Source organism: Rattus rattus, chromosome 9 (assembly GCF_011064425.1).
Source record: "Rattus rattus isolate New Zealand chromosome 9, Rrattus_CSIRO_v1, whole genome shotgun sequence".
Taxonomy (NCBI): Eukaryota; Metazoa; Chordata; class Mammalia; order Rodentia; family Muridae; genus Rattus; species Rattus rattus.
Window position 1 is genome coordinate 64,582,535 of NC_046162.1, and position 23,158 is coordinate 64,605,692.

A 23,158-nucleotide genomic window follows, 5' to 3' on the forward strand; every position below is an offset into this window, starting at 1 on the left:
CTGCTGAGGGTTCAAAGAACTGAATCAGAAGACACATCCCTAACAAGGATACATTTTCTAACACAATCAGAGACCTGTGTCCTCACTATGCACATATACCTGTGAGGATGTGAGCGCCAAACCTCAGGTCCAAGAGGAACTCATTATAGAACTAATATGCCTTCCTTCCCAGGGAGAAGTCACCCTGCACACTTGGACACTAACAGGAAAAGACTCCTTGATACATGTGTGTGCCTGGCTCTGCTTCACTGACTTCCCTGGGCCTTACGTTTATGCCTTCCACAAATGCTGTCATGTTTAGCGTCTTTCAGGTCCCTGCGCCTTACGTTTATGCCTTCCACAAATGCTGTCATGTTTAGCGTCTTTCGGGTCCCTGCACCTTACGTTTATGCCTTCCACAAATGCTGTCATCTCTAACATCTTTCAGGTTCCAGCCCCATGTTGCAATTTGAACAGAGATGACCAGGAGCGCAGATGGGTTGTTATCAAAATTATTTCTTCCATACACGCCAGTCTTGCTCTTTCTGAATAGTTGTTACCCAACCTGGCATGTTGTGCTTTTCACAGTAAGAGCACAGGACACTTAATGGCAGACCAGGACAGAATGGTGGTTGTGACCCTGTGCTATCTCCATGAGCTGCCTGGTTTTTTTCTTTGTTTGTTTGGGTTTTTTGGTAAGGGGTTGGACCTAAGAGTCAGTTGTAAGTCAAGGTTGTCTCCTTTTGTTATGGAACTGGAGCCTAACTAGAGGTCAGGCTCAGCGAATAAACTCTCTCAATAACCCCTTCACTTTAAGTAGGCACAGAATTTTCTTTTCTACAGTTTCTAACAAGACTGTTCAGTACATTAATCTTCCAGTCATAATGGAGGCAGGGCTCCTATAGCTAAGTTTTACTTGTATAACTTAATATTAACTAATCAGGTATGAAGAAATCCTTCATAGTATCGAGTCTACTTCACGTTTACCCTGAATCAATGAAACAGGCAGCTCTTAACAGAGCTCAGCTGCAAGCCTGGGAAACAGGCTCAGCACCCTCTGGACCATGGATTCTGTGTGCTGACCCTGAGGAAATGCGTCCCAGAAGATTTCACCTCAGTGACGCTGGTCTCTTTCAGTCTGAAGTAATTTCTCAGCCCCAGCTGACCAGCATGAATTGTCCAAGACAAGCAAAGGTTTCACCTTAGTGGTTCTGGTCTCTACTTAATCAGTCAATGCTTCAGTCCTAGCTAACCAGGACCACAGCTCTTAATTCAAAACATCACTCAAATAGCCCTGATATGAGTCTTTACTTCCCTCTAAACTTCACAAGACAGGCCTCCCTGGTCTGTGTTGTTCTCCCACAGAAAATTTACACTGGCTCAGAGGTCAAAGGTCTCCATAATTTTCCCCAAAACACATGGTCAGACCTATCACAGCAGTATCCCATGAGCCTGGTATTGATTTCTGTCCTTAGTTAGACCTTACATTGCTGTCATAAAACACCAAGACCAAAAGCTACTTGGGGAGGAAATGGTTTAGTTCACCTTACAACCCGCATGTTGCACTCTGCAAGAACTAAAGCAGAAGCCAGGAAGGAACACCACCTACCACCTGCTCACCACGGTTTGCTCAGCCTGATTTCTTCTACCATCCAGAACCAGTCCTTCCGGTGGCACTGTCCCCTAGGGGCTGGGCCCAGCTACAACCATTAATCATGAAAATGCCCTACAAACTTGCCTACAGGCAATCTCAAGGAGGGATTTTTCTTTTCTTTTTTTTCTTCTTTTTTAAAGATTTATTTATTTTTATTTATATGAGTACACTACAGCTCTCTCTCTCTCTCTCTTTTTTTTTTGGAGCTGAGGACCGAACCCAGGGCCTTGCGCTTGCTAGGCAAGTGCTCTACCACTGAGCTAAATCCCCAACCCCTACAGCTCTCTTCAGACACACACTAGAAGACGGCATCGGATCCCATTACAGATGGTTGTGAGCCACCATATGGTTGCTGGGATTTGAACTCAGAACCTCTGGAAGAGCAGACAGTGATCTTAACCACTGAGACATCTCTCCAGGCCTGGAGGGATTTTCTTGACTGTGGTACCCCTTCTCAGATATCTCAAACTTGTATCAGGTTGGCAAAACTAAATAAATTAATAAGTAAAAAAACAAATAAATAAAGCGGGATGGAAGGGCTCCACCCCCACCAAACCGCTCTGTTTTTCTCGATACACACCAGTTTAGAAGACCTCTTTGGCCGTATTGAGTGGGCTTGTGGGATTTCAACAACATATAAATGACACGGATTCCGACGCCACATTTTCCCATTTATATCCATTAGGTACTGCAGAATGAGGAGTTTGAAAAGGAAGATGGGAATTCCAGTCTGAACCTAAAGAAGAAAACATGTGGGCTTTTGAGTAGGATGGCAGCCATTTCTCTCAGCCTATAAACTGGCCTGTTTGTCCCTTGACGGGATACATGTGGAGAAAGGAGGCAGTCAGCATCAGGGAACCATGCCTTCCTCACGGTCGTTGGATGATGCCAGGACACTTACCGAAGTGCTCACATCGATGTGGAATATGACCGGCGTCTTCTGATAGTTCTTCTTCAAGAATGGCAGGAGGGCGCTCAAGACGTGTTTCTCGTCTATGTGAGGCTCTGTCAACCGAATAATTTTTAAAGGCACCGTCTCATCCTGTAGCTTCATCTTTAGTTTTTTGTGCAACGTGCTCACGTAGAGAGACTTTCCTACAATGTGAACATACATACAAAAATTAGGCCCCAAACCTACAGACCAGGAGAAACAGAACACGGAGATGTCTTAGAAGTGACTCTGCTTGATTCCGACCAGGGACTACTTAGTGGCTTCATTTCCCCCGAGTCTTCAGGTTCCCTGTCGACCACCCACCGATCAACTTTGCTGTTCCCTGGCTACTGATGGTGCATCTAAGTCAGTGATGGCAAAAGCTAGAGTGTGAGGAAACTCTCCCAACAGAACAGGGTGGTCAAGGAAGACAGCACGGAGGAGAACAAGCGGCAACCAAGGAGGCAAGGTCAGGGTTTCTTGTCAACCACAGCCAACACTGATGCCAGAAGCCAGCAGAGGTCACAGAGGAAAGAAACTGCAAGAAAGGAGGTGCTTAGGAATTGCCCAACTTTCAAAACTAGGTGAGAAAGGACAGAGTTCTTACTGGCTTACAGGTAAGGAAGAGCCAAACCCCTGAAGGAGTGCCTCATCAGAGTCACCCCTGCTAGAGAAGGAAGCGCGTCACTGGGCAGTGTCTGAGAGGGGCCCTTCATTACCAACACCAGCTCTTTCAGAGGTCACGATTCCCACACACAGCCCATCTCTGAACACAGTTGCTGCTGACTGGATCTGCTTCGGGACCTGATAATGGTTCTCCAGGTAGGCTTGGATGTCCGGCAGTGGGGCCTGGGGCACCAGGGGGACTTTGTGCTGGCTGAAGGTGGAGGGAATGTAGCAGTGCTCCCGGGCAGCATCGCAGAGTATCACCAACTGGTAGTCTTCACGGTGCACCTGTGTGCTCAGGCTCTGGAAGAGCTCCTCTGCCTGGCAGCCCACTTCATAGCTCAGCTGGTCTGCGAACAGCAAGCTGTAGACCTTGTGCTCCTGGGAGTCCAAAGTGAGGCAGCGTCGCAGGAGCAGTTCCACCTCCTCGATCGTGGTCCCTGGGGTGCAGAGCAGCACCTCATCAAAGGTGGGCAGGGGCTGCATGGGGTCCTGCATGTATATGGCCAGCGTAGCCGACAACACCTCAGAGTGGCTGCACAAGATTAGGTTAGGCTGGCCAACCTGCAGGCCTTTGGGGAGTGGCCGCTCCACAGGAGAGCCACCCAGCCTGGCCAGATGAGCCAGGCATCTACCCAGGGTATCCAGGTCCAGACAGCTCGGCAGGAAGGCACTCATGCACTCTAGGGATTGCGTCATAATAACCCGAAGCTTGCCCATTAGGGTGGACTCAGAAAGTAGCTGCTTAGGCAGCTTTCTCATAGCCTCCTGCAGGCAGTGTCTGGCAGCCTTGTTTTCACAGGCACTGGTAGCTTGTATGAGCTCCTGGACAGTGCATTTGCCTTTAATGAAGGACAGCATCATGAGGGCAGCCTCACTAGGTCTGGGCTTCCTGAGCTCGCTGCTTAGGTAGACCAGCTGCTCAGCTGTGTACAAGTTGAGGTAAAAGTGTGTAGCTCTCTTCTGGGCGACCACTGTTTTCCACTCGTGTAGGAAGTCCTCCATCTGCCTGCAGAGTGCTCCCAGGAGCTGAATGACATCTCCACTCTCTGTCAGCTGGCTCAGCAGCTTCGAGCCAAAGTCCATGGAGATGCCCCCACCGGGGCAACAGTAGACCTTAGCAGTCCAAGTCCTGAACAGCATGTTGCCCGCACAGTGCAGGTTTATGAAGACATGTACAAGCCGCTGCATGTTGCTGAAGACCTGGGAAAAGGGAGCCATGAGGCCAAAGCAAAGCACAGGCCCGCAAGGGAGATGAACTACCCTACCCACACCTGCCTGCTTACGACTCCAAGGTCTCAGGCTAGCTCACCTCTCACAAAAATCTGCCTAATATTCGCTACACCACAGTCTTTCCTTCCATAGTTACATGGGTTAATAAGGACCACCCATCGCCTTCCCTTCCTTTTCCTTTTCCTCTTATTGGTTTTGTATCCCTGGCTATCCTGGACTTCACTAGGGAACTAGACAGGCCTTGAACTTACAAAGATCCCCCTGCCTTTGCCTCCTGAATGCTGATATTAAAGGCCTATGTTACCATGTTCAGGGAAAGACAAGGGACGTCAATGTAAATACTATGTGGGGGCGCATTTGTGCGCGCGCGTGTGTGTGTGTGTCTGTGTGTAAAAAGCAGGGTCTCATGTTTCCAAGCTGGCCTCAAATTCAAGATCCTCCTGCCTCGACAGGAGTATAGAGGCTGTGAAGTGATTGTTTATTTCTAAGAACATCTGTTGGTCATCTCTTCTCCACAGCTGGTCATAGGTCCTCCTGAGGAAGACCTGCTGCTAATTAGGTCTACCCCACTTCAGATACGTCTCAGGGGTTGTGATTTGGGGTACCATGCATCCTGCAGAACCACGGCATAGCTGTATTAACCAAAAGCCTACTCAGACCCTTTTCACTCAGTAACAAAGTGACTGTCCTGGCTTGGAGCCAGAGGGACCTTGTGGACGGGCAGCAAGAGGGACCCTGTGGATGGGCAGCCAGAGCCATTTGCTCACCTCGGAGAATGTCTCCACTTCTACATTGCTGCTGTGGTCTTTCCTGCCAGACATTAGCATCAGCTTGTTTAAAAGCTCCTTTAGCTCCTCTGTGGAGTATTTGCGAAATGCCTCCTGGTAACCATGGTCATCAGGGAGGAGGAGGTGGAGAACAGTGTCTGGGGAAACCTGGGAGGTAGCACACATTTTTAAGTTAGTTTTTGGTACAGAGTCCCATGACTTTGTAGCAAGACCACAGGGCCATACAAAAGTGCACCAGGACTTGGGGAGGTTCACCTTCTGGCCATCTTTGGGGGCCTCAATAACGTAGATGCCCCTGCTGTTGATTGCTGTGGCCAGGGACAGAGATGAGAGCTCCACAGACCCATGGCTTTCCTTCACTGTCTTCAGCCACTCCAGGTTCCTGGCAGAGTCTTTCTATTGGGACAGAAGCGGGGAACAGGCTGGAGAGAGCAGACGAGCCCTAGCTGGTGCTCAGCTGCTCCCCACCTCCCCCCCCACCCCCGAGCACATGTGCAGTGTCTGCTCGGGGTGTCCCCTGGGCTCTGTCGTGCAGCGTCATCAGTCAGGCTTCCACTGTTCTTGAAGCCCTAGCTGGCAGGTGTAGGGCATTGGGGCTTTGGGTTTATTTACGGACGCGTGAGAAGCCACACATGCAGCACAAAGCTCACCACACACAACAGTCGGATAACAGAGCGTTAGGGGGCCTCGAGCTTTCTTGTTTCTTCCTCTTCTTTTTGGAAATTTCTTACTTTGAGCAAGAAATACAACTTGAATCCCAGCACTTGGGAGGCAGAGGCAGGAGAATCTCTGTGAGTTAGAGGCCAGCCTGGTTTCAAACAGATCTTCCTGCCTCTGCCACCTGAGTTCTGGGATTTAAAAGTGTGTGCCACCATACCTGATTAATTTAGTTTTTAAAATTTGAGCATTTCCTTATCCATGCATGTGCTTCATGTGGATGCCTGGACCATGAGAGGCCAGAAGAGGGTGCTGTACCCCCTGCAACTGGAGTAATGGAAGGTTGTGAGCCACCACGTGGGTGCTGGGAACCAAACCTGGGTCCTCTGCAAAAGCCGCAGGGGCTGAGCCACTGTTAAGCCTGAGTGGTAGATTCTTAATGTCCATTCGTGATTTCTGAGCATGACCAGTGGAGAAAGGAAAGCATGCATTATGGGCTGTCATTTGCATGTGAGCTTTTAGCAGAAAGTTTGCAAACTTCACTTTCCCATAGGCAAGGTTTCATCATGGTTCTTCCAGCCATCCTTCCCTGCTTCTTGGGGCAGAGACCAAGCAAGCCATTTTCTATGTGACTTCCTGACTCAAGAGAGAACACACGTTCCTGTGCACAATGGGGATCTGTCACGAAGCAGGTCTGTCAGTGCCAGCCTTGCCAAAGCCCTTGGGATCTGTAATAGCAGTCAGCTATTACACTTAGTCTGCCTTGGGCCCTGAGTAGACTTACCAGCTTATCTGGCAGGTGCTGGTCATTGTCCAGGGCCCTCCAGAGTTCCTGCAGATGGTTCATGAACTCGTTGAAATCTGTGTTTGCATCCAGCTTGTACAGGAGAGAAGCGTAACCTTGCACAGCATCATGGAAACAGGCCACGCGGTCCACATCAATGTCATTCTCTCCCGCAGAGATGGAGGCCAGGTCCACAAACACCTTGAGTTCATTGATATCTTGAGAGGCAGAAAGAGGAGATTGGCACACAACCATGCTGAATTTTGGACAGTAATTCTAAGTGAAGCTATAACTGGACACCAAGCTAATGTCTTGGTTTGACCCACTTCCTGCTTTTGCTAAGAACACTGACCATATTGAATCTATTGACTGACTTCTAATCTTTACCAGGTAACACATCTCAGGCCTTACACTAGGCTTTCTGTGCACAGTAGCCTTGACTCTACATAACGTCACTTAAACAGAGATGGCCAAGGCTCAGCTGGTAAAGAATATGCTGACAGTGAGAAAAACTGAGATAACTTCTCCACAGGCTTCCAATCCGCTCAACAGATAGGCATAGAGGTGGAGCCAAAGCCCACAGAAGGAAGCAACTCAGTGAGAGCTGGAGCCAGTGCAGCCTCGGTGGCAGCAGGAGGCACACCTTCCTCCTGCAGGTCCAGGGTATAACAGTCTGCTGCCTGCCCTCTTTCCATCCCTCCCCGCCCTTCACTTCCCCACCCTGCTTCTGCTCTTTCTAATCCACATAACGAAACAAGCTACCAAGCTCTCTGCTGGATAACACCTACATGAGGGTGTTACAAAAACTCCATCTAGACAAGAGCCATCCTGTTTTCTGGAGAAGACTAAACGGGGAGGACAACTGGAGGGACAGCTCAGTGGTTAAAGCACCAGATGCACTTCCAGAGGGTCCAGGTTCAGTTCCCAGTTCCCACATGGCAACTTACAACTATCTAAGGCTCCAGCTCCAGGGGATCTGATACCTTCAGGCCCTCCTAAGTACCAGGCATGTGAGGGCGCATAGACACACGTGTAAGAAAAATGCATAAAAACGCACCTATGTAATTAAAAAATGAAAGGCGGTGGTGAACACCTTTAATACCAGCATTCGAGAGGCAGAGGCAGGTGGATCTCTTGTGAGTTTGAGGCCAGCCTGCTCTACAGAGCTGAGTTCCAGAACAACCAGGTCTACACAGAAAGACCCTTTCTCAAAATCAACAACAGCAAATAGGCTGGAGAGATGGCTCAGTGGTTAGGAACACTGACTGCTCTTCCAGAGGTACTGAGTTCAAATCCCAGCAACCACATGGTGGCTCACAACCATCTGTAATGAGATCTGATGCCCTCTTCTGGTGTGTCTGAAGACACTACAGTGTACTCACATGCATAAAATAAATAAATAAATCTTTAAAAAAAAAAAGTACTTGCTGGTCTTGGAGGGGACCCAAGTTAAGTTCCCAGCACCCACATAGTGGCTTTCAACCAATTATAACCTCGGTTCCAGAGAATCTGACACCCTCTTGACCTCCACAGGCACCAGACACATATTGGTTGTATTGGCACACATACATACGTGAAAATACTGTTACACACAAAATAATAAAATTATAAATGAAGGGCTGGAGAGATGGCTAAGAGCACTGACTGCTCTTCCAGAGGTCCTGAGTTCAAATCCCAGCAACCACATGGTGGCTCACAACCATCTGTAATGGGATTCAATGGTCTCTTCTGGTGTGTCTGAAGACAGCTACAGTGTACTTATACATAATAAACAAACAAACAAACAAATAAATCTTTATAAAAAAACAAAAATTAAAAATTAAAAGACTAAAGGAAGCGGTTTAAAAAAAACAGAACTTCAGCTATTCACAGCAAACAGGGAGTGACAGAAGAGCCCTGAGACACCATCTGAGTAAAGTGTGTGTGCGTGTGTGAGTGTGAGTGTGCGTGTGTGAGTGTGTGTGTGAGTGTGTGAGTGTGAGTGTGCGTGTGTGTGTGTGTGTGGGTGTGGGTGTGTGAGTGTGAGTGTGCGTGTGTGAGTGTGTGTGTGTGTGTGTGTGTGTGTGTGTGTGTGTGTGTGTGTGTGTCCCATCAACGAGATGACTCTGCCTCTTCTCCTAAAGAAGGCAAGGAACAACTGTCCAGCTGGTGCCACTGGCAGGACCTACGCCAGCCCAAGGGGTTGACGATACCTTTCAGAGCCTCGTGCAGCCAGTGGACAAGCTCCGTCTGCAGGGCGAGTTCCTCCAAGCAGCGGTGGCGAAGCTCACTGATGTCTTGGAGCAGCTCTTTGGCCTTGATGAACTGTGGGCTGATCTGGTTCAGTTTCTCATTACGAAAGTCCTCAAAGTCATCTGCCTGGAAGGTGAAGTTTAGCTTGTACTGGCCCTGGTTAGCCATGCCTAGGCAGGAACAGCCAGCCCATAGCAAGTGCCCATCACACTTCCATCGAGGACCACAGGATTCCTCCTTTCTGGGCAACAGTACTCCTGCTCCTTCCACTTCTTGCTCCCCATACGCAACCTCCCACTCCACACCAGAGCTTACATGGTCTCTGAAATCTGTTTCTCATCATAGCACTACGAGGTCTCTCTGTCTCTCTCCATCTCTGTCTCGGCCTCTCTCTTTCTCCCTCTCCCTCTCTCTGTATATATAGATAGAATATATATACGGATGAATGGATGGAAGGATGGATGGATGGATAGGTAGGTAGATAGATATAGATGTGTGTGTGTGTGTGTGTGTGTGTGTGTGTGTGTGTGTGTGTGTGTGATGGTTTGCAAATGCTTGGCCCAGGGAGTGGCACTATTAGAAGGTGTGGCCTTCTGGGAGGAAGTGTGTCACTGTGGGGGTGGCCTTGGAGACCCTCCTCCTAGCTACCTGAGGATGCTTAGTTTGTTCCTGGCTTCCTCTGGGTGAAGATGTAGAACTCAACTCCCCCTGAACCATGCCTGCCTGGGTGCTACCATGCTCCTGCCTTGATGATAATGGACTGAACCTCTGAACCTGTAAGGCAGCCCCAATTAAATGTTGTCCTTATAAGAGTTTCCTTGGTCATGGTGTCTGTTCACAGCAATAAAACCCTAACTAAGACAACATATATACATATATTTCCCCTATTTTACTGGTCTGCCCCAAAGGCGGCCATGGTGACCCATGCCTCTTATTTCAGCACTTGTCTGAAGGCAGAGGCAAGTGGATCTCTGTGAGTTCAAGGCCAGCTGCCACCGTGGTCTACATAGCAACAGTCAGGACGGCCAGACTACATAGCTAGACCCTGTCTCAAAATAGAGACAAAAGACCTCTCATCCCAGCTCTGCTGGGTGATGTGTTGCTGCTGCTGCTGTTGCTGCTGCTGCTGCTGCTGCTGCTGCTGCTGCTGCTGCTGCTGCTGCTGCCTAGAGCTGATACAATTACATCTGGGACAAATGCCTTTCCTTCCTTCTGTGTTTTTATGATCTTATTAAAGAACATGGAAAAGGAGGCCATGAATTTGAAAGAGAGCAAGAAGAGACACAAAGAACAGTTTGGAAGCGGGAGAAATAACTATACTCTCGAACATAATATAGCAGAGCATGGCCTCTTCTTGGGTTGCTGATCCCCATGGATGGCCTGAAACCCATAAGCTATCACCTTACTCAGGAAGAAAGATGGAGCAAAGCCCCCATACGGGTGAGCAAAAAAAACAAGAGCTTTGCTGCTCCCAGCTGTTTAAACATCACACCAAGTCACACTGAAGCCAGAAGCCCCACCCAACTCAAGCCAGAAGCTCCCCTCCCTTGGGGAGATCCTTACCCCTCTTGAAAGCCAGCAAACAACTTACAAAGTTTAACAACGGGTTAAGAACACTGAAGTCACCGGTCACGCCCAAAGCTCTTCGGACCTGCACGATGACCTTGGCAGAGCTGACAGCCTGATACAGGGTATGGTATTCTTTGATCTGCCTAACACGCTGTGAGATCCAGCCTTTTCTGTCCTGGGGGTCCAGAGTGCACATGAATTTAAGATCAACATTCAGTTCATCATATTTATCTTTAAAGTCTCTGAAGATGACATCAACATCAGCAAAGGTGATCTCTCCTGATCTCAGATTCATGTAGAGCTTGTAGAATTTCTCATAACAAGGGTAGTACAGGTGGTCAACGACGTCTGGAAGCGAAAGCTTCAACTCTCTGCGGTCCTGATCCAGAGTATCATTACTCAGTAACTCTGCTGTCTCATGCCAGAAATCCTGGAAGACATGGCTGTCTTTCAGAGAGTCTAGCTTGCTTGCCATTTCTAGGATATCAGGGCTCAGGCAGTAATGTGTCTTCCTGTTGGAGAATGAGGAATTGGGGGGCTTAATCACAGCTTCATTTAGTTTCTTATTGCTGAGGTCTTGAGAGTGGATCCTTTCGATGTTTCCAAGCTCCACTATAGAAACCAGAATTAAAGGGTGGTGGTTAAATTTCTCATCACAGGAGCATTTTACTTCACTTTCTTGTATTTTGTCCTTTCTCTCTCTCTTCCTCCCTCCCCACCTCTCTCTCTTCCCTATCTCTCTCTCATACACACACCTCTTTTTGAGACAGTGAAACAGAGAGAGCAGTGCCTGTCCCCTGGCACTGGGGTTAAAGGCCTGTGCCACCACCAGCAGCTGGCTTCACTTCTCTTTCTTAGTGAGGGAATGGACAAAGTCTGGATATGGAGGCATATTATCCTCCAAATTGCCAGGATTGTGGCCATGTGCCAGGGTGGGCAGAACTAGAGTTTGCTTTCAGCACTGGGGACAGCTCCCGTTGCCTGGAAACACTAGGCAAGTGCTCTGCTACTGATACACAGCCCTGGTTCTTTCTCTAGATGCTTCTCTAAGAAAAGAAATACAACCGCCAGGGTCATTTCTCTGCAGACCACGTACATCTCTCCTCTCCTCCACCTTGGCTTTGTCAGTTTTCACAAGGAAACTGGGTATACAACTGGACAAAAAGGTCAGTTGGAAAACGTGAACCTTTTCTCTCTCCCTTCTAAAGACCACACTAATTGTAAAATAGAAACTATACCTTAAAAGTCAGAAACTGGGGCTGGGGATTTAGCTCAGTGGTAGAGCGCTTACCTAGGAAGCGCAAGGCCCTGGGTTCGGTCCCCAGGAAAAAAAAAACCAAAAAAAAAAAAAAAAAAAAAAAAAAAAAAAAGTCAGAAACTGGCTGGCTGAGGTGGCCACACCTTTAATCCTAGCCCTCAGGAGGCAGAAGCAGGTGGACCTCTGTGAATTTGAGGATAACCTGATCTACATTGCATCTAGTATGGGCAAATGTCATACACAAAGGAGCAACATTCGGTTCCTAGGGCAGTGACCTACGTGGTGCCCTCTCCTCCTAGCCAGGCACCTAGAACTAGAGCAGACATTCCCAGACATGCAATGACTCAGAATGACTCAGACCTCAGGTCCTCTGTCCTCAGCAAGGTAGATGACATGTCTGACAAACAGAGTCAGAGGAAGAGGTTGGGGATGTACAAGGGAAGAGGCCTAGGGGACACCTGCAGGATAAAAGAAAGCCTAGAGCTCCCTGACTGATCTAGCCATGATGAAGCTCCCCATCTTGGGAGAATCACTTCCCCTGGTGGGAAATCAACAGATAGGTCTAGCATGGGAAAGTTGGAGGGATGCTTGCAAGCATGGGAGTGAACACAGAAGTCATGCTGATTCCCTCTGGCGAATGCAAGTGAACTCAGATTTAAAAAAGAATCTGAGACCCAGAACCCATATAAACCTTGGGTGGGCATAGCAGCCTGGCTGTAATTCGACCCTGGGGAGGCAGGGATAGAGGAATCCTCAGAGTAAACTGGCTAGCAAGGCTAGACACAGCAAGCTCTGGGTTTAATTGAGAGGCCCTTTCTCGTTGAATATGGTGAAAGAGGGCTCAAGAAAGATTCCCAGTATCTACCCTGGGCTTCCACATGCACATGCACCCAAGTGCACGTGCACACAAGCACACGCGCGCGCGCGCGCGCGCACACACACACACACACACACACACACACACACACACGTTTGTGCCCCTCCCCTATGGAAATTAAAGATAATTGTTTTAAAGCAGCTCCCCACCCCGCCCCAACTCTGCCTCTACTCTGCCCTCACTGTGCCTTCCTCCACCCTTCACCCTGAAAAGACCCTTAGTCTTTAGTGCCACTCCTGGGGCCCACCTTGCACGAAGTGTTTCACTCTCCCAAGCTGCGTCAGGAGGCTCTCCACGTATCTCTTCTCTCGCTTGAGGAAAAACAGATCGTCCTTTCTCCTGTCCAGCAAGCCCTTCATATCATAGACCTTCTCTTGGAACTGCAGCCTCTGACTATCTGAAAAGTAACTTGACAGCTCACACAACCCTGTATGTCTTCCATGTAATCACATTCTGCTGCCTCTCTCTGAACTTTCTCCGTGGTCAGGGCAATGAGGGACCAGGAAGACTCCCCTCAGCCAGTCGATGAAGAGAGTGGCAGAATAGGCTCTTGCTGCCTCCACCCCACTGCTCTCTCATGATACTCCTCAGATTAAGCTTCTCGGCTCTCTGGTAAGAGCTGCTGGCAGTTACGGAGCCCAGAAACATCCCATCCCCTGTCCGCAACATAGTGTGCCCAAGCTCTCTCCCTCTTCCCCTTCTCAGCAGCCTGAGGCTCTCGGTGTGGTACTCACTTATGTCCCAGATGCCCAAGCTCCCTCCCTCTTTCCCTTCTCAGCAGCCTGAGGCTATCTCAGTGTGGTACTTACTTATGTCCCAGATACCAAGAAACTGACTCTTGTACTCTAGGACCAGCTCCAGCTGTCCAACCACAATGGTGCCATTTTCAAGTTCCCCTGCAACCTTCTGGAACACAGACTCAGCAGTGACCATCAGCCGCCTGCCTTCCTTCGTGATGTGGTTGGTGATGTTTTCATTGGTTCCTGATCAGAGGGAGGGTGCATAGTTCAGAGCCTGGGTCTCCTGACCGATCAGTTCCCACCGGGGATCCCTGATAACTCCACCTGCTACAGCAGTGCTCAGGCAGTTTCCAGTGTGACAACATTTGATTGGTGCATGGCTACAGGTTCTAGGTACATCCTGGACCACCATGCTCCCCACCATCACTGTGAAACTTACAATCAATTTAGATGACAAGATTTTAAATACATTTACTTTTAACTCCCAGAAAATCTCTTTCCTGCTATGGTCAGATTTGTATTAAAAGATCATGCCGGGTTGTGTGCGCTGGCACAAACCTTTAATCCCAGCACTCGGGAGGCAGAGGCAGGCAGATCTCTGGGATTTCAAGGCCAGCCTGGTCTACAAAGTGAGTTCCAGAATACCAGAGCTGTGACATAGAAAAACCCTATCTCAAATAAGTAAATCAACTATTAAAAATTAAATGAATAAATAAAAATAATCTTGTTAATCTGTATCATCAAATACCAAGAACCCTTATCCCCACTTTAAATCCATGAAAAAAACTGGGCATGGTGGATCCCATGCACTCTGGAAGTATAAGCAGGCGGGTCTGAGTTCAAACCCAGCCAGTTCTCCTAGATCAGCCAAGACTACACAGTGAGAGTCAGCCTCGGAAAAAGAAAACAAACCAACAAAGAGCCTGAAACAACTGAGATGCTCTTCAGCAGATGGACAGATCAAGAAACTGTGACAGCTCCGTGATAAAAACAGAACTCAGCTGTCAAGCAACACGCAGACAGGGAGGAGCTTCAAACACAGAGTCCTGTCCAGGAAGAGTCTGTCTCTAAGTCGACAAGCGTCATACGTTTTCAAGAGTGGGAGCTTCTACAAAACATAAACTACAGGAGAGGACCACAGGTCCTTGGCACAAGGAGTTTACTGTGACACTGTGCTGCACCAAACATGCCGACCCAGGGAACCCTACGAACCCCAACTTGAGGAACGTGTGGCAACGCTGCCCTGCTCGTCCACTGTAAAGGACACACCACATGTGTCCCGATGTGAACAGCAGCGCATGGGTGCTGGGGAAGCTGTGTGGGAACTATGTTTTCCGATGAATTTTTCTAGAAAACCTATCAATTGCACGCACGCACGCACGCACGCACGCACGCAAGCACTTGATACTCTCAAGCTGTCAGCAAATGCCTACAGCACCCACCTAAGCAGTCACACATTTTTGCCTCATACCTCACAAGCCTTGAGGGGCTCTCTGTTTGTCCAAGATCCGGCAAAACTGAGAATTACAATCTGACCTGGACCTTCAGTGCTAAACCCAGCACATTACCACTACAAGATCTAAACAGAGCAGCCCACACAAGACACGAAAAGAGCTTTCAGGGGAAGGCGTAAATAACACTTGGGATCTATGACTCCTGTGAGGATCAGGTGGGACTTCCCATTCTGTTGATGAAATCACTGCTCTCATAGTCAATGTTCTGAAGGCCACCTGGGTTTGTTTAGTGCATACATGTGTGTGCATGTGCATTCATTAAATGTGCATACATGTACAGGCAGTCCAGAAACAGTAACCAGAGTCTCCAGTGAACCTGAAGCCCGGCCAGTAGCTGGCCAGCCTCGGGAATCCTTCTGTCTCCACCCTGCAGTACTGGAGCTACTGCAGGTACCTGAGTGCCATCCAGCCACCTGTTACCGCAGCAGGTGCTTCACCTGCCGAGCCATCTCCCCAGCCCAACCGTAGCTCGTAATGCTGCGTACAGAGCAGCCACTCATCTGTACTCTGCACCTCATATCCCTTCATTGGGAACCTGAGGCCTTCAGAAGGGCTATCGGGGAGGCAGCATGGCGGCTGGTGTGCAGTAGCACTCAGAGAATCCTGCCTTTTGTCCTCCTCATCTGGCAGGATGCCCATGCCTGTCCGGGTCCCTCCACTCTTCCTTATCAGCACATCAGCTGAATGTCGAGGTCAGGAGTACACCACCCTCACCAAGCTCCCCACAGACACCAGAACATACCACACAGTTTGAAGAGCTGCCTCACATCTGGCCACTTGAGCAGGTATTTGAAGATCTCATCCACATCAGACACCAGCTCCCCATTGTGCACAGGCCATGACTTGGTTATCACAGCAGACAAGAGGGTACCAAATTTCTGCAAATCTTGACAGGAGAGCCCTTCAAGGACACTGGTCTGAGACTATAAAAAAAAGAGTAAGAAAAGGAGACAGTAATGTCTTAGTAGTTTGTTTTGAAATAAGAGAAACATGAAAACGGGGTATGGTAATCCTAGCATTTGGAAAGTGGAAGTTATAGGCCAGCTGAGGTTATACAAAAAATGCAAGGTCAAGCCCAAGCTAAGTGAGACCTTATCTTAAAAAATAATTTCTTCAGAAGTTATCCTTAGAGGAGTGACTGTAGGTGATGGACGAGTTACGGAAGCGAATATGAAGGCAGCTGTCTTCCTGGTTCTGAGGACAGAACGTCTTTCCAGTTCAGGGTCTGTGGTGGGTTTTTCGTTTGTGGTGGTGAGTACACACAGAAAAAGTGCACTGAGGAAGTGCACGATCCAGTGGAAGCTCCAAGGCGTCCGTGCCGTTCCGCTCTGACTGCAGACAAGTTAGCTGAGTTCCACACTCTCTGGAGCTGGTTAACTTCAGTGTGTGCTTTTGTGGTTGTTTGTGTTTTAATTGCCACATTTTTATAATATATTATTTTCTTCTTTTTTCTTTTTTTTTTTCTTTTTTTTTAGGAGCTGGGGACCGAACCCAGGGCCTTGCACTTGCTAGGCAAGCGCTCTACCACTGAGCTAAATCCCCAACCCCTTATTTTCTTTTTAAAGTTTTCAATGATTTCTTAAATCTCCTCAAAGTGGTGCACAGAGCCTCAATAGGAGAACTGCTCACTGGGGGATAAAGCAATGGCTAAATGCTTGCCTACTGTGTGTAATGCCCTGGTTCAATGCTCAGCACCACTGACGCACAAATATAGAACAGAAATAAAGTGCAGGCCAGAGAAGTGGCTCAGTGAGTAAAAGTGCCTGACGCCAAACCTAACAACATGAGTTCATACTTTGGCTCCCACAAGGTGGAAGGAGAGAACTAGCCACCAAAAAATATCTTCTGATCTCCATGCATGTATGTATGCCATGGCTGGCACGCGTGCACATGCACGAACACATGCACACAAATGCACGCATGCAGAAACACTCAACTGTTAAGTAGAAAGCACACCATTTCTTGGAGCCCTCTCCTCACACTCGGCCAGCAGGGTTTTGACAAGGTGCCCTGGGCAGGAGGAACTCAAGTAGATGATGAAGGGCCTCAGCGGAGCTAAAACTACAGAAGTGACAGGGAGCAGCTCAGCGAGCTGCTGCTCACAGACACGGCCTTGCCTCTTCTCCATCACTGCAGAAGCAAGAATTATCAAAGTAACGCAGCCCCGCAGCACTGCCCACAAGGGTGTAATGGAGGCTCAGCCGGGGAGATGGCTGGGGCAAGGCCTGTGCAAGCTGCCGGGGAGCATTTTGTTTGTTTCAAGATTCAAAGTCTCACCCTGTTGCCCTGATGAGCCTGACCAGGGCTACATAGACAAGGCTGGTTTCGATCTCAGGGACCCACCTGTTTCTCTCTCCCAATATTAGGATGAAAGGCACATGCCAACACATCCAGCCTAGCAGCTGTGGTTTTGCGTGGCACCTAACAGCCCAGAGAACAGGAAAACCATGCTATTTTTCAAGCAGTTGGATGAGAACACCGGATCTCGGCATACATATGGCTCTGGACACAAAGGAGGGTGAGCGGACCCCATGGGGTCTCAGAACAAGCAGGCTTAAGCAGCCGTTGGCAGGCCATATCAGAAACCCCTGTAAACCCATGCAGGAAAGGCTAGTGACCTGGCAGACAGAGCTCACAGCTTCGATGACACACTTCTCGATACTCCTTGCCACGCTGTCATGGGGTCCCTCGTCACAACAATGACTGCTGCAGAAGAAGGAGATCTGCAAACGGGGTGACTCCTGCAGACAAGGAGGGGATGTGAGGGCTGTGAGTGGTACAAGGGCTATTGGGTACCTCACTACAACACCCCAGGGGAACTCCCGCGTCTTCACTGCCTCTGTGCACACACTAAGTGTGTTCACAAGCTGAGGAACAAAAAGAAAATAGCTTCTGTAGCAAGGCATAGTGGCTGCCTTGTGCCTGTCATCCCACCACTGGAGAGGCCACCGGAGGAGGACTTGCTGGGACCTTGAAGCCAGCCTAGAATAGAGTGAAACCATCCCAGAAACCCAAAATTTAAGCCCTTTGTCCCACTCTTCGCAAAAAAAAAACAAAAAAAAAAAAAAACAACCCTGCCAGCACTGGAGCTTGTAAAAATAGGTAAATTTTAAAATATAAGCCATTTCCCTGTACTTCTGTTTTCCTAATATCTGCTGCTTGACAGTTTTGGCTAAAACATTCATGTCACATAAAACCAATCTTCCATGTCAGAAGCCTTCATTCACACTGAAGAGAAGGGGTGTGTGTGTGTGTGTGTGTGTGTGTGTGTGTGTGTGTGTGTCCCTCCACTGTTGTTGTTTCTATTAACTGCCCAGTACAGTATCTGCAAGGGGACCTCCTTGTTTAGGAGTAGGATCCCCATCATGACAAAATGCTGTCCCTAGTCTTCTAAGGGCATCGCACAAGAACTTCGACATTCTTCTGAGGTCAGAAGACAGTGGCCAAACCAGAAACACAGGTCAAAAGTCATGGCTGATCCCCTGCCTCACCACCATCAGCCTTGATGCTCAAGTGCACCCCTCACAACTATTGTGTACTTAGGTTACTGGCCCCCTCTACAGTCGTTCATCTCCAGGAAGAGTGCCCCGACCTCAGGTACCTGTTTGAGCCTCCCTTCCATGTCTCCTAGCAGTGGCCCCTTCCAGCCATACTTCTCAGGGAAGTTGATCCCCACCAGCCTTCGCCATACCTGCAAAATTAAAGAGCAACAACCACAGGGTAGAAAGGTGAAACAGACTGACAGCCAGGTACAGTGGTGCTGACCTGTGGTCCTGGGTACGTGGGAAGTGGAAGAAGATTGCTGGAGTTCAGGAGTTCGAGGCTGACCTGGACACCACAGGAAGACCTGTCTTGAGAGGAAAGGACGGTGCATGCTATAGCAGTATTAAGGGCTAAGAGAGCCAGGCCTCGAGAACAACAGGGCTCCCGGCTCCTCACTGTCGCCGATGAACTGTGTCAGCGGTGTGTCAGGACAGCACTCTGACTCATGTGACAGTTCAGGGCCACCACCACCCTGCCAGCGTGTCACCGCTCTTTGTTTAGAAAGAGTCTCCCCGTTATGCTCCTTCTGAAGAGTTTGAGACAGGCACAGGGGCATGAAGAAATGCTTCCTTCCTCGAGAGGGATCGAAGAGCATGATTACAATTTCTTTGGAAGAAGTGTAACTACAATGAACCACATGAAACTGTACCTGTATGTCCTCAGTGGCCAACTATGCACACCGCCCCACAGCTGTCTGACCAAGGAGCTCAGGGTGCTGCTGACCCAGCCTGCTCTAAGTGGTTCTTAAAAGCACTGCTTTCCAGGCCCGTCTGCAGAATTTGTGTGCCATTCCCTCTATTAGTGCTCTTCCCTCCCGGGACTAAAATGCCATTGCAGCAAGCTCCTGGCCTGATGACCTGGCTCCTGCCTTCAGTGTTCCTGCTGAATCCCGCTGAATCCCGCTGAATCCCGCTGAATCCCGCTGAATCCCGCTGAATCCCGCTGAATCCCGCTGCCTGTATGGCTCTTTACAACTGGCTACAGAGCTGGTTTCTGCTGTGACTTAAGTCACTATTCTTCCATAGAAGAATACAAACCGGGTTGGGGATTTGGCTCAGCGGTAGAGCGCTTGCCTAGCATGTGCAAGGCGAGTTAGGTCCCCAGCTCGAAAAAAAAAAAAAAAAAAAAAAAAAAAACCACTGGGCGTGACGGCACACACATTTAGTCCCAGCACTGGGGAAGCAGAGGCAGGAGGATCTCTGAGTTTAAGGCCAACCCAGACTACATAGAAAATTCCAGGACAGTTAGGACTTAAAAGAAAAAAACAAAAAACCGTCACTAACAGAATAAACAAACAAAAAATCCAAAACAAAATCTTACTTTGCCTACCTACTCTAAATATATACATTTCAAGTACAGATGAGCTCGCCCCACTTATGCAGGGATGCAGAATTAGACATCAGAAAGCCTCCACTGTATTCTCTTCAAAATGCAGAGTAACTTTTGCCTTACATATTGCTGCCGGGAGAACCACAGGGCTCTACCTAATTCCTGTCCTTGGCCATATCTTACCCAAGTGTCAGGACTGAAAAACTAACTAAAACCTAAACTCCAGGCTTTGTGTAAGGGGTCTCTACCTTTTCTACCTTTTCTGTAAGCTTTCTCTTGCCGTCTCAGGGTAGCCTTTCATACTTGTGACTGTCGAGTTAACTGCAAGCACCACGGGATTCTGTAACACTTCCTGGTGATGAGCGCAGCAACTGCCAACCACACCGCCCAAACCCAAGCCCTCTGCAGGACTGTAGCCTCTCAGCTTCTCCACAGGTACCTCTGGCTGTTTCCCCACAGAAGAGTGTCCTTTCTGTCCTCCCCATCATTTCAATGTCACACGCCTAGATCACAGCCTCAACATCACCTCCCACCGCCCAGGTTAGGCAACCTCCTGACACTGTATCCCCATCACCTCATGGCAAGGGGACCAGGCCCAGCCAGGCCCGGCCACACTTCCCATCTGGCCGTGGGTTGTCAATGTCCCTTCTTCACAGAAGGAAATCCCTGGCTAGAGTTCAGGCCATGATGACAGCTCTTGGGTTGGTGGTGATGGTCCCCAGTCCCTTCCGTTCACACCTATGTGCCTTTGGCAGCTTTGTGGCTCCCAGGAAGGCTTACCGCCATCTCATCGGGATAGGAAAGTTGGACGGTGGCATAGTTTCTAGAGAGCATGGGGCTTTTAAACATGGTACGCAGCCACTTTCTCGTGGTGTTCAGGGCCTCCTGGAGGGTGGTCCTCACCAAGTCTTCATAAGATTTTGCAACCAGCCCCTCTTCAGTATGCTGTGGACATATGAGAGAGATTACAAAATCTATAGTCACTGTCAATCCTGATGACCTGATCTGATCCCTAGAACCACATGATGAAAGGAGAAAACTGACTCTTACAAGTAGTCCTGACTTCCAGACCCATGCCATGGTGTGGTCTCTGTGTCTCTGTCTCATGCATATGCATGCACAGACACATACACACATGCAATGCAAATTTTGAAAAGAAAAAACAGAAGGAATAACTTTAAAATATACATTTAATTATCTCCCATTGATGAAGTCAGAGTTGTGTTTGTGAAGAGTCAGTGAAATAGTCCTCTAGCATTTCAAATGGAGGCGCATAGACTCAGACGGGCGAAAGACACACAAACATGAGGGAACACTATCTCAACTGCACAAGGTGACTGGAGGGGATTAGAAGGAACAAAATCAAAGAGAGGTACAGAGATCTGAAGTGGCAGACATGGAATGCAGCTCTGTCCGGCAAGCACAGAGAATGAGGGGCCAGAGCGCTGCCAGCTGATGAAGGCACAGAGGCAGGTGCGCTGGACCACCTCAAGGGAGGCCGACTCTGCTCCCCTGTGCTCAGGGGTAGGAAGGTCCCCAGTGATTTCTGTCAACAGCGGGAAAGAAGTACCCAGCTATCAGTGACATCCTGCTCCAGTTCTTTAGCGTGTCCTTAGACATCAGAAGCCCTGTCTACCTATAGCCTCCTTCTCTCCCTCCAACCCAAGCCCCAGTACCGCCTCCAGCCCAGAGAGAGCTCAGCTGGAGCAGGGCCTCGACCACCTCCCTCATGGCTGAGTCAGCCCAGGTTCCCTTTCAAATCAGGGTTACCAGAAGCCCACGCCTCCGAAACTGTGTCAGACAAGTCCCACTCACCTCTGGAGGACTGAGCTGAAGCACTGCACAGACAAGCTCAGCAGACAGGGCAGGAGTCTGGTAGAATTGTCTGTCAGCAGTGATGCTGCAGACAGTTTCATGGAGGTCTGAACACTCAGTCAAGTAGATCTGTGGCAGGCTCTCCCCAAAGATCCTACACAAGAAAAGGACAGAGGAATCATTGAAACGGTTGAGAAAGGAGAAGAGGTGGGGGAGAGGAAAAGGGCTAAATTAATAAAAAGACACAAGTCCTGTGTGTGGGGTGCCCCCCAGCCCTACAGGCTCAGGCTCACGTTTACTATGTTTGTGTTTGGGGCAAGCAGGGGTTTAACTGCCCAGCATGCCTGGTGTGCCTGGGTTCAAGCCTTAGTCTGCAAAAGGACAAAGGGGGTGGGGCTGGAGAAAGGGCTCAGCAGTCAAGAGCACTTGCTACACTAGCAGAGGACCCAAAGGCTGGGTCCCAGCAGGACAACTGCCTATGCCTCCACCTCCTGGCAGCTGCAGACTGGAGTCAAAGCGGAAAAAGGTCTGAGCGTCAGCACTGGTCAGCACTGGTCTCTCCCCATGTACTGGCTGGTTCTGTGTCAACTTGACACAAGCTGGAGTTATCACAGAGAAAGGAGCCCCCTTGAGGAAATGCCTCCATGAGATCCAGCTATAAGGCATTTTCTCAATGAGTGATTAAGGAGGAAGGACCGAGACCCTTGTGGGTGGTGCCATCCTTGGGCTGGTGGTCCTGGATTGTATAAGACCGCAAGCTGAGCAAGCCAGTAAGTTACATCACCCCATGGCCTCTGCATCAGCTCCTGCTTCCTGCCCTGTTCCAGTTCTGACTTCCTTTGGTGATGATCAGCAATGTGGAAGTGTAAGCTGAATAAACCCTTTCCTCCCCAACTTGCTTCTTGGTCATGTTTGTGCAGGAATAGAAACCTGACTGAGACACCCCACTTCCTGATTTGCAATGCAATTTGAGCCCTACTTCCTGCTCCTCTGCCAGGGCTTCCCCACCGGTGTGGACTGCAGCCCTCCAACAGTGAGGGAGAACACACCCTTTCTCCAGCTGCCTCTGCTAGGCCCCTGTCAGAGCCAGGGGAACAGTGAGGAACGCAGTCACATTCGACTTCTCCAATCTGACTGCCTCCCAGTGGAAAACCCAGGACTCAGATAAGGACAGTGAAGGGACATACAGCAAATGGAGCAAGGGCGAAACTTCATCAGCCAGAGCTAGACACGCAGCACTTCAGAGCTCGGAAAGCGTGGTGTTGGTTTGCAATCTCCCCAGTGACGCCGCATGTGTTCGGGAAGCTATGGCCAGTGTGGACAGCCACCATTCCTCCCTCCCAGAGCTGTGTGGACAAGGCTGCCCTCGGCCTCCCTACTTACCTGTCCTGATACATGTCCACAAGGTACATCAGAATTTTAAAGACTTTCTTGACATCCTAAGACAGTGAAGAGAAGGGAATGGAAGGTGTAACCTTGACGTTGCTGCATTTGGAGATTGAGCCAAGAAAAGGCCTCTGCACACACAGAGCACTAATTCAAAACAGCTACTCTTCTGCCTCACCTGTGTGTGTGTGTGTGTGTGTGTG

General features: G+C 49.2%; 1 protein-coding gene across 1 annotated transcript in view; it reads right to left on the reverse strand.

The window, feature by feature from the left end:
* Positions 1 to 23,158, reverse strand: part of Rnf213 (ring finger protein 213) — a 97,207-nt gene that overhangs the window by 47,976 nt on the left and 26,073 nt on the right. Inside the window, exons 13-28 of the mRNA XM_032911975.1 lie at positions 22,953 to 23,008; positions 21,570 to 21,723; positions 20,535 to 20,699; positions 18,484 to 18,573; positions 17,501 to 17,623; positions 15,625 to 15,805; positions 13,438 to 13,611; positions 12,876 to 13,025; positions 10,516 to 11,105; positions 8,885 to 9,050; positions 6,693 to 6,910; positions 5,507 to 5,647; positions 5,231 to 5,398; positions 3,284 to 4,433; positions 2,535 to 2,728; positions 2,214 to 2,369 (exon numbers count right to left, since the gene is read on the reverse strand). Coding sequence (XP_032767866.1) covers positions 2,214 to 2,369; positions 2,535 to 2,728; positions 3,284 to 4,433; positions 5,231 to 5,398; positions 5,507 to 5,647; positions 6,693 to 6,910; positions 8,885 to 9,050; positions 10,516 to 11,105; positions 12,876 to 13,025; positions 13,438 to 13,611; positions 15,625 to 15,805; positions 17,501 to 17,623; positions 18,484 to 18,573; positions 20,535 to 20,699; positions 21,570 to 21,723; positions 22,953 to 23,008 — 3,876 coding nt within the window. The remainder of the gene's footprint in view (positions 1 to 2,213; positions 2,370 to 2,534; positions 2,729 to 3,283; positions 4,434 to 5,230; positions 5,399 to 5,506; positions 5,648 to 6,692; positions 6,911 to 8,884; positions 9,051 to 10,515; positions 11,106 to 12,875; positions 13,026 to 13,437; positions 13,612 to 15,624; positions 15,806 to 17,500; positions 17,624 to 18,483; positions 18,574 to 20,534; positions 20,700 to 21,569; positions 21,724 to 22,952; positions 23,009 to 23,158) is intronic.